Source organism: Aptenodytes forsteri, unplaced genomic scaffold (genome assembly GCF_000699145.1).
Source record: "Aptenodytes forsteri isolate BGI_AS27 unplaced genomic scaffold, ASM69914v1 Scaffold81, whole genome shotgun sequence".
In the NCBI taxonomy this organism is placed as follows: Eukaryota; Metazoa; Chordata; class Aves; order Sphenisciformes; family Spheniscidae; genus Aptenodytes; species Aptenodytes forsteri.
In genome coordinates, this window is record NW_008795259.1 from 4,813,300 (window position 1) to 4,824,940 (window position 11,641).

The 11,641-nt window shown below is 40.2% G+C and overlaps 1 protein-coding gene across 1 annotated transcript in view; it reads right to left on the reverse strand.

Moving 5' to 3' along the window:
• Nucleotides 1-8,777: 8,777 nt before the first annotated feature.
• The window catches only part of LOC103898872 (serpin B4), a 6,320-nt gene continuing 3,456 nt past the window's right edge, over nt 8,778-11,641 (reverse strand). Inside the window, exons 6-9 of the mRNA XM_019472050.1 lie at nt 10,748-10,865; nt 10,274-10,416; nt 9,350-9,517; nt 8,778-9,182 (exon numbers count right to left, since the gene is read on the reverse strand). Coding sequence (XP_019327595.1) covers nt 8,778-9,182; nt 9,350-9,517; nt 10,274-10,416; nt 10,748-10,865 — 834 coding nt within the window. The remainder of the gene's footprint in view (nt 9,183-9,349; nt 9,518-10,273; nt 10,417-10,747; nt 10,866-11,641) is intronic.

Below are 11,641 nucleotides of genomic sequence, written 5' to 3' on the forward strand. Positions count from 1 at the left end.
AAACAGAAATATGACTGTATAGTGGTGATATGTAGCACTTGTTTTAAAAAGTACTGTCAATAGCCCAGAAACTGCTAGTTCGTTGCTGGTTTTGTGATGCTGAATCAATGAATGATGTGAAGCCTACAGATTCTGTGATCATTAGAAATATTGTAACTCCTGACACATTTGTCTCTGAATGCACCATGGCCAACTGCAATGATGCTCAGGGGGGAATAGAAGATGTTGTCGTTGGCATGGTGGACTTTCAGCTCTTTGAACACATCAAAAGAAAATTCTGCATTTGCTGCAGTGATGGAGCCCATTGTGAAATCAGTGTTGTCTGAAGCAAACAGAAATATGACTGTATAGTGGTGATATGTAGCACTTGTTTTAAAAAGTACTGTCAATAGCCCAGAAACTGCTAGTTCGTTGCTGGTTTTGTGATGCTGAATCAATGAATGATGTGAAGCCTACAGATTCTGTGATCATTAGAAATATTGTAACTCCTGACACATTTGTCTCTGAATGCATGTTTGTTTTCTTTCAGCAAGATACTAGCTCATCATTAAGATAGTATTTTCTACTTTTAGGAAATAGATAGTTTCATCCATGCTTCAATATGGTAAATATAACATTGAACGGTTTCCCTATGGCCGTGCAGAGGACTCTGAATGATGTTTGAGACAATGTAAACTTCATATTTCATTTCTTCTGTGGCTGCTCTGGACCATGCTCTGGATCTTTAAATCAAATGTAGTCAACTCACTATACTCTTAGTGTACCTCTTACTGTTGCTTAGTACAACCAGCCACAAATTTGGAGGTTGCTTTCCTGTAGTTTATAGGAATAACGGGAGTAAGTTGCTCTGTAAACCCAGCCAGTTGCTTAGATGCTGAACTATAGATTTAGGGGGGTTCTTTCCCATAGTCACATTTTGGACAATTAATCTCTGCTGATGCTTTTTGGTTGAGAAAAAGCACAAGCATCTATATCATAAATATGGGGTTTGGTAGTACAGCTTGAAACAGTGTAGAGCTGCATTCGTTCAGTCAGGTGCAAGTCCTGTACATGCAAATTAATGTGACATGTTAAGGCTATTCGCTGAAACCTGCAGTCATTCGCTCTTTTGAATCTGAGACCAAGAAATTTGCATACTGTTCTTGTATCTCTAAAACAGTTAAAGTTGGAGGAATAGCAGCACATCCATAGTTTGGAGCAGATGTGGTTGATTATGTGACCTGAGAGGCATCTGGCGCTAATGACTGTGGAACCACAGACTCTGTGAATCGTCATACTGTACCTCACCTGTGTTCTCCAGAGAGTAAGACTGAGAAAAGAGAAATGCCTTTATTCCCAAAATAATTATTAAAATTATAAAAGAACAACTTCAATGTGACACCAGGTTTTCAATGAAAAAGAGGTATTTCTACTCAAAGCCATGGTGTACAAACACTCATATTTTGCACACCTAAAAGTATTTGACAGTCAAACAGTATAAGATATGTTGATAAGGCAAGGTAAAATCACCGTATATGCTGTCTTTTTACATATCTGTCTTATACTTACCTTAAAGTTCTTAAACATAATATCACTTTTTTTTCCATATTAAAGAATACAAATTATAAATTATATTTTACTTGGAGAAATACTTACCCCACAAACTTCAAAGAGGCACGTAACAATCCAGCTTGCCAGCTGAACCTAAACAGATTCTCTGAGCTCTTGTTGATATATATTGTATTATTTGAGACACTCCCACTGTTAGCCTTCAGGGAGTCATCTTTTGATTCACTACCTTTCGTCATGACCTTTTGATTCATTGCACTTTGAAACATTGAGTAGACTAATGTTAGACTGGTACTCTATCTGCAGCAAGTCAACCTTTATTTATTGAGGTAAAACCTAATTAAATAAATGAATTATTTAAGCTTTTGCTGTAACTTATAAGGCTGTACCAAAGCAATTGGAGTTCAAGTCTAAAACTATGTTTCATGCAGTTCTTTTGAATTTACACATTAACATGATTGGGACATATTAGGTAACTAGAGCCAAATGAAAAACAAATGCAAAAAACTGAGAAAAAACAGTGTTGCAAACATATCCAGCGAAACATAATACATTTTTAATAAACCTAGTTGTAACATCAGATCAGGTGATTCTCATGGTGAAGTGATGCTAAAGATCCCAAAATATTACAGGAAAATAAGGCCTAGTCATAGTGCAGTGATCTGGGAGTGAGCAAACAGTTCCCAGCACAACCCATCGTTAGTGAGCATCCACGGACATAGCTTAGGAAAGAGTCTTGTATTGCCAGGGAGTGCAAAAAAGTGCACCAGTCCCTGAAAACCTACCTGTTTCTCTTCTTCTCACCTATGAGGCACTGTAGGTACAGGAGGCACTGTAACACAGTACTCCCACCAAGCGTGAAGGGAAAAGTGGATACTGGGCTAACCGCTGAAGGTCTGATATATACGCAACAACTCACTACAGCGTCTGTGCAGTGGAACAGAAGGAAGTTCCTCATGGACAATGACCATCTGATGTTGCCAAAATAATGCAATTCCAAGCAGAGCCAGCTGTGGGATGGTCATTCTGTTCAGAGGGTTTTGAAATGGATTTTTTCCATGTAAGAGCAAACCCAAAACTTTCTGTTTATTTTTCAAGACCAAAATAGTGCTGAAAGGTGTTTTGGTCTGCCAAAATGCAGAAGTATGTTCCTGGAGTCCAAGGATTGTTGTGGTTTATAGTTTGTACTTGTTAAAAGCACAGCCACACCTATTTCTGTACCTAGGTGAGACCAAAGTTTTTTACCTGAGGTCAAACTACAGGGTCTGCAGCATACATGTGGAGGAGGGGAGAAGGGCTCTGAGGAGAAAGCACATTTTGCTAAAACTTGATTTTGATTAAAACATTCAGAGCAGCAGCGTTGAGGTGAATTAGAGGTCAGAGGGTGGGCATGGCAGAGGAAGAGATTTGAGGAACAGTCAGGAATTACATATTTGCTGGGCTGTAAGTCAGACCCCAGAGTATTCAGATATTCAGAAATGGATTTTAACCAGCCAGTAGGATTTAAAGGATGATTGAGGGTCAGCTTTTAATTTTCACTCTCCACAGGTCATGGCAACAAGGCCCATGGTACATGCACAGGCCATTCTCATAGATCTTCCATACCTACCTTTTTACTATGACAGGTGAATAAACTACAGAATCTGTCTGCAGGAACATTCATGGTCTGTTAGACAATCATAATGCACAATATCAAATATAATTCAATTGTAAAAAGCTATTACTCTTTATTGAATAATAGACTTGATGAGCAGAAAAGAAACAAATCTGGCATCTGTAAAGACCATAGGGGTGGATAACAGAAATCCCAAATTTGTACATATTAAGTCACAGAGCATACAGCAGTAGGTGCACATTCTGTGAAAGGGAAAGGGGGCTACTTTACCCCGAACAGTGTGTTTTGTTTTGCTGAAATGCAGGCATGTACGTGCAGAGCCTGATGATTGGGGTGGCTTTCAGTTTCCCAACTCAGAACGAGCTTTTTGTCTGAGGATGTTATAGCAGTGATGAGGATGGGAAAATCTAAAGACAGTAAGCAGCTTTCCGCTCACCTTCTTCAATGTTCCTTATTCTGTGAGCTGGGCTGCTGTAGCTTTTTATCCTATCAAACCGCTACTGCCCGAGGGCACAGGTTTTGTGTGGAAAGAGCTGTAGTGTGTCTTCTCTTATTCTCCCATTTTCACATATTCACATTAGAGTTCCAGCTACTGGTCAGCAGTTGCTCAAACATGCCTTTGGGGCTTCCATGAAGAGCTTTCCTGGACACCCACACTCCTTTGTACGCTCTGGTTCAATGTGTTTGTTCTGTGTGAACACCTGTGGAGCATGCACCTGAAGGACACAACTGGCCCTGCACAGATGGCCAGCTCTTTGCCTAACGTCCAAGATTTTCTCAACAAACATTTTGTTGCACCAGCTCCTCTAGAAGAGGGCATGTAGGTGTTTCTGCTATGTTCCCCAGCCAATATATTTGCCTTCTTTGTACACTCTACATTTCATACCTCTGCCGCAGCCCGATCACCACAACAGTTCTCCACACAGGTAACCTGGTTGAACATCTGATAACTGCTCAGTTTCTGAATTATGCTAGCTGCCCTAATGTGAAAAACTACTTTGTCAAGGGAGGCAAGATAGTTTGAAACACCCGAAGTAAATGAGCTCATGGAAGAGAGGAAGTTTGGTTCTGCCAGTAGTCATGGATGGGGCAGTACTTCTCCAGAGGGCAGTCTGCCACTACACACCCTTGGGTTTGTTTTGTATTTTTTTCTACACTGAATGTTACTGCAAAAGTGGTTGCAGAAGCAGCCTGTGAGTAGCTGAAAATTTTGATCAGAACGGGCTATCCATGTGCAGTCATCAGCAGACAAGTGCTCTTTTGTAATTTTAAATAGGGCATTGGACCTGGGGAAGTCAGATGCTTCTCCTGAAATTCAAAAGCTAAGAGTGTAGCACTGTGAAGCGAGACAAACAGGTTAAATTCCGCTCCATATCCATGTTTGTCCCAGGAAAGAGGTCAGCAAGGACTCTGCTGCCCTTTATCTGCCAGGTAGTCCATTCTGGAGCTGTTCCTAAACCAATTCATGGAGGTTGCCATTCTTCCCCAGTATTGGCATAATCAAGGAAATATTAAGCAGCAAAAAAAGCAGCTCTTTCCAACATTTCTCTGTTCAGATTTTCACATTTCATATCTTATGGTTGCTCAGCAACTATTTTGCAGTGTTTAGGAGTAATGTTTGCTTATGCTTTGGATGGCCTGCCTATCTGCATCACGCTTAGCAGAGGCTATACTGGCATCTCTCAGTGAACTCAGATGTGGCCAGAGAAGTCCCATTTACAGGATTTCAGATGCTTTTTATTCAGTCGTGATATTTGCTGTGCTGGAGATGATCAGCTCTGTGTGGTGTGCACACAGTCCAAGGCAGACTGTCATTGGTATTAGTGCTAGCACTTTTAAGACAACCAGCACCTTGCATTAAACCTCTCAGAGAGTCAGTGTGTCAGGCCTGGGGTAAAGTTAATGCCTAATGTGCCCTTTCCCCTTCAGAGCTCATAGTAGCTGGTATGTCAATGTGTATTGTGTTTGCACAGCAACCCAAGGTAAAAGGAGGCCAAGCACATCCACCAGTCCTCTATGCCCCTTGATTGCTGGTTGGCAATCAAGCAGCAGTAAACCGGTGACTTTTTTTTCTGCTGCACATACTTGCCGAAAGAAAGAAAGAGGCTTACCCAACTGCCGCTCCTCAGGTAGCTGGATCTCACTCACTGCAACTGTGTCATGCTCGTGGTGCTCTCTGGCAAGCGGTGCTGCTCTTTGCCTGCTGCACGCGGCTGCCGAGTAGCTCGTCCGTGCAGCCTCTGAAGGGACCTAAGTTTATCAATGCTTTCTTCTTTTTCCTTATAGTGTTAGCTACAATAAATGGCATTTGAAGCGATACCTTACAGAGTCTGAGTCCCTTTCTTACCGGGATCATAAGGAACCAGGACTTCCTGGTATAAAACCTTCTACCAGTTATAGTTTGAAGGAAATAAGCACTAGCCTTCATATGGGAAAAAAAGTATTACTCAAAACTGCTCTCTTTGACTTTTTCAGCGACAACCCAAAAATCTTCCTCTGCCCTTCTTGTCCATCCATTGCAAATCTTTTGAAGATATAAAAACAATTATGTTATACATAGGTACTAAGAAACAGTTTAAAGGAAAGCAAAATATCAGAGAAAACTGAGGAGAACTGCAACTGTCAGAGAGATGAGAGTCCAGTGAAAAGGTGAATATGTAAATTGAGAGTTACTCAGTAATCAGACCATGGAAAGACACAGACCTGTTTAGTGTGGGACAAATGGCCGTTATCTGCCCATGGATGCTCATGCAAATAGTATTTGACTTCTTTTGCTTTGCTTTTTGGCAGTGTACGTGTTTGTAGGCTGTGAGGTATGCTGGCGCGGTTCAACAGGCTGTGCAGCAACACTCAGCATCAAGCCTGTCCCTGGGGAAGAGGCAGTGGCATCCCCTTCAGGATCGTCTCTGCTGCAGGCACCATTTGGAGTCTGCAGCTTTTCTCTGCTCTGCAAGCTCTGTTGTTTGGCATTGCACATTTAGAAGCCACAGTTCCCCACAGGAGAAGCGCTTGCTGCCAGAGCAGAGGGTTTACCTTCTACTTTTAAGTAAACATCTCGGATTTTGCTGAAGCACTGCCCTCTGCACTAGGAGCTGCTACCGCTACACTAGCAGCAGTAGGCTACTTTCCAGCTCCTGGTTGTTTTCATCACATTTTTAGATGTTTTATAAATTAAGACGGCAATTAGAAAAAAGATTATGTGATGAGAAAATAGATTTTTTTTTTTTATACTATATTTTCTTCCGTGTTTAAAAATTATCTAGATATCTCTGGAGCAACTTTAAAAAAAAATAATACAAAGATCATAAGTGACTACTTCTGCTGTAGTAAACTAAGTGACAATCCTTGTTTCAGCCACACCTTCTCCTTTGCTGACACACAGGATTCCTTTTCCTGTTGTGAGACTTGTGCTCTTCAGGATAATATTATATAGCACTTGCCTTTTTCACATATGCCATTAATAGTTTTTCTTTTACATTTTATCTGAAAATATATAGGTCTGATTATGCAAGCTAATACATTCTAACACTGTTCATTTCACTTTTTTTAATGTAAGTAATTTATATTTGGGATGAACCAGATATACACAAAATAGCGACGGCAGTCGTTGAAAAACATGCATGGCTATTTTTTGCATACCCTATTCATCAGAAGACCCCACAGCCTGTGTTTGGTGTTCTCTTCTCTTACCAGCTAATTGATATGAAAACTGTGCCTCTACTGGTAATTTTACTATTGCAGGCTGTATTTCATACTGAAATTGCAGCCATGTGAGACAGCTCCACAGGCTATCATGAGTCTGCTTTATTTAGCAATTGAATTTGTGTTGAGTACTGTAATTTACTGCAATTTTTCCTGCATATCTCAGCATTTGGAAGAGCCCTTTGAATCCGCAGTTCTGAAATGGCACTAGTATGTTCCCAGCATTTACCTTCTTCCCATCAGCGAGCAACAGGAAAAGGAGAGTGAGTCATCAAAGAGGTGGAATATTTCTCCTTTAAAAGCAAGTATTTTTCACGAGTCTGTGGATTTTGGACATTGCCTGCTGCCAAACTGGGTGGGCTGCTCTCTTCTCCGTAACCCCTCCCTACACCTTCCCACCACCTACTCCGCAACATCCAGGAGGTGGTTTAGGGAATTAGGTCATCAGCAAGCAAATAAACTTCACCAAAAATTTTCCTCTCGATTTAGGTCCCAGAGAACTAACTGCTCATCACCTAGTCAGGCAAGTAATAGTGGTGGCGTAAGGGAGGGAACAGGAACACATGGAAGGAAAGAGACAAGGGGAGCATCCTCCTCCTCCTCAATGGCATTAGACTGGCTCAGCCATGCCCTAAAACTGTACTCTTAATTCCCTGGAAAAATCAAATGCAAGAGAGAAGAAGTAGGTGAGGCTCAGGGTTTACCTATCCTAATGTCGAGTTGTCCAGTGCCTAAACTTAGCACAATGAATATTTAAAAACGGGAGGTAGACTTCAGTGTCACTTAGACACTTTTGAAAGGATTACCATTATTTTTACCTGCTATATTAGACTATTCCTCTGTCCACTTAATTCTGCAGACTACTACATTTAATATCTAGTTTGCAGTGGTTTTATTATGATAAATGGAACAAATGCAGGCTACCCATCTAAATACCATCGCTATAGATGTTTTTATTAGTTTTTATGCTGATGAGGAACAAAACAGATGGAACAAGAAACTCATGGTATCGGAGGCACAAAGAGAGAGAGCTGGTTTTTTTTAAAGCAAGAATGGCTGATCACAGCTTAAAGTTTTATGTGGGAATTAAGTGTAATTCACAGTCATTGCAGAGCAGGCATTGTCAGAAAAGGCCTCCCATTATTCTGAAACCCTGTTTTTGTTACGTGGAAGTTTATGAAGAAGTTGGAGAACTTTCTAGCACATACAGGGCTTCTCACAGGAAAAAATAAGGAATGGGTCTGCCCTGCTTGAGAACAAGCAAGATTACACCAGAAAAGTCTTCTGCTTTCTCTGCTCTTGGAGAACAAATCCCGAGAGCTTCATTCCAGCTTGAACCATTACCCCCAATCAACGTTTAAAGGAGACGTCCCACAGGAATACTTTGCTACTTCCATACAAAGTGGCATTTTCCTTGAGACCTATACAGAGGTTGGGTAGGTAAAGCTAAAAGAGACTGAGGACCTAAGTTTATCCTTTTAATGCAGATCCCTATCCTCCTGTCTCCTTCATGTGGGAGAATCTATCACTCATCTTCAGGGCACTAAAATCATGGGTTTATTGGAGACATGCTACATTAGGAAAGGATCAAAATAAGATTTTCTATGCAGATGTCTCTAGAGGCCTACAGCTCTTTGGCAAGTACCACATAGTGTATTTTAAGGTAGAATTCATTTTAGTGAGGCCTCCTAAAAGTAAAACATGCCTGAAGTTGATGTTAGAAAGGAAATAGTTAATATTTTTTAGGTTTTTACCTCTAATTTGGCTTTTGTCAGATAGTCTTTTTTGCAGCAAATTAACACATTAAGATAAAGCCTAGCGAAAACGTGCAAATGTGCTCATCTTTTGTCCTCAGTGCTTGACAATGCAATGTTAGTGGGGAGAAAGATCTGATTTCCAAAATAACCTCCACTTAAGGGGAGGAATATCTTCCAAAGAAGAGAATGGTGTTGGTTGGGTTGTGTCTGATGAAGAAGAGGAATGGATGGTCAGCTTTGAACTCATAAGAAACTGGGCAACACAGAGGCACTGCAACAAGTCCCATGGCACTAACTGCTTCAGTGCCCTCTTCGTTGACTTCCATGAATGACTTCTGGATGGCCTTGGACACAACTAAACCATCTTTCCTAGAGATTCCTGACAAATCCGCTTTTCCCCAGTCAAAAACATTCATCAGTCCCATCTCCTGGAGAGTTTTGTTGAGAATGTAACTTTCCTCCATCTTGAACTGGGGCAGGTACACCTTCACTCTCAGCTGTTGCATCCTAGCCGAGCTGGTCCATCCTGCTAGCTTTTCATATGTGAGGGTGCATTCAAGCTGTAAGGCGGTATTGATAATAATGATTGACACCATAATGAACGGAAGGGAAAGATAGTAAGGTTCAGGTTTTCCTGCTTGTCTTCTGACCACACTGGAGCAATGTTAAAGTATTGCTCTGTTTGCAGCCCCTTATGTATGCTACTAGAGAGAAAAAGAAGTATTACCTGTTCTAGGCCAGTAAAGTCCTCACAGACAGCTTCAGGAAGAAGAATGAACATGCTCAGTTCATTCTCGAAGTATGGGAGCTCTATCACTTTCATTTTCAGTTCCTCTATAATGGCCATGTTAAAATAACCTTCTTGAAACATCATCTGCACTGTCCTTTTCTCATTCTGGAACACATGAAACATGTTAAGCAGAAAACACAGAAATACAGAAATGACCACTCTGGTTGTAATTGGTTTCAGTATTGAGATTAGAGTTCAGTCCAGAAAACATTATTTACACTGGTCGTGGGTTTAATATACTCGTAGCATTGATGTGTTCCTACCTCTTAACTGTAGCTTCAATGAAGGTATCCATTTTAGAAGCATAAAACCTACTTTTCCATTTCTACTGGTGCCAGATTACTTTACCCACAAGTCCCTTGTTATGTCATTCTTTTTTGTGGCATGTCAGATGAGGAAACTGATGCATCTGATGCAGCCATGAATCTAAATTCTTCATGAATAATGTATACATTCTCCTGAGACAATTTGTCTTTAGCTCATTTTTCCTGAAAACAAACATTGTTCTGTTGGTAAATAATAGCAGAGGAAGAGAATCCTCAAATTCAGTCCCAAAAGCAGACTGTTTTTGAAACAGCATCTTTAGTTGTGAAATCCCCAACAAAGTCAGTGCACGTGCTCAGTGGCTTTGACCCAACCAGGATCTCAGCTGCACGAGAGCCACTTCTGATGGGAAGTGACAGAAACAGTTACATGTTTGGTTGTCAAACTGGAGAGAAGATGTAGCTTTCCATTGTTCTAGCTGAAGGCCAGTGTTTTGTCTTGGGATAACAGAGAGGAGGAAAGCTCCCATCTGTTGTTATAGGAGACTGACATCTGATTTCCATCCCCTAGCTGTTTCAGTTCCTGCCCATATTGTACCTTGTTCAGTTGGAAATACGTTTCCTTAGTGTCTTCTTTCTTAAATTCCACTGCCCACTTTCCTTTAAAATATATAGCATTGACCAGGACAAGTACAGTGGAGGGATCAATAAACCCAGCAGCAAATAGGTCTTTGATTTTACCTTTAAAAATAATGAATTAAAAAGAATTATTACTTTGTTCAGGCAATCAGCTGCATTTGACTATTAATAATTAATCCTGTAAATCTGAAAAGTAGTATAATGCTGTCAGACAAATAACAAAAACTTTATGTACAGCTTTTGAAGCCAGGAACTCAAGGCATTTTTGTACTTCTTCCTACATTTATTTCCTATTGAGCAAAAAAATGCAGTAAGTGTTTAATATATAAAAATCTTGCTATCTTTGGAAAAAAAGGTGGAAACTGAAATTCAGACATGATATTCCTAACTGGTTGGATTGCAAACCAAACCACCTGCACATATTCTTCTTTACCTTTTGTCTCATTTTCCACCCAGAAGTTAATCTTCTTTCTGGCTTCTTCTTCAGTGTATTTAAAATCGACTGCTTCCAGTTCTGCTCGATAGAATTTCTTTGTGGAATCCAAGTATTGCTGGAAAGTACAAATGACAGATAATTATCTTGAAGGCGTGAAATTATCAATCTTATAAAACTCATCATGTTGCAATAAATTCAAATCATTGAATTAACTCAAGCATGAAGTTTTTAGAGAGAGATTATTTATAACAAATCGTATTTACAAATATATTTTTCTATATTTTCAAGCTGTACTGAACAGCAGAAATGTCTCATCACAGTAAAAAATATCTAAGACCAAAACTTACTACCTTTCTTTAAGTTTATATATCATTGTTCTGCTGCCTGTCTTCCCCAACCACCAAATGAAGAAGGTTGCCTTATTTTGAACAAAAAAACGGGATTGATAATATCACAATGAGATATGTGTGTGTGTGTGTATATGTTACTCTGTGTAGATATATGTACTGTAAAACTTATAACTTGGGCACTCAGTGTTCCACAGGAATGTTTTAAGATGGTCAATTCCACTTAAATTAGACTAATTGACAAAAATCTCAAAGGTGCTGCTTTCTTCTAAGCCTTGTTTGAAAAGGCAGCAGGAATCAGAGAGTCCCATATTCACATAGACTCTGAAGAAAAGGTGGAAGAGTGAGTACAATCATTTTATTAGAAACAGAGAAGACACTGGGGGAGAAAAAAAAGTCTTCTGCTGGTCACAGAGCTTTGTTTCCTTGGATAGAAATGACGCAGCAAGCGCCAGCTCTGTTAGACACCGGGTGTGCGTGGCAAGGATATATTGACGGTGATTAATGCTATCACATTTTCTGGAACGCCCAGGGAGACCTCTTA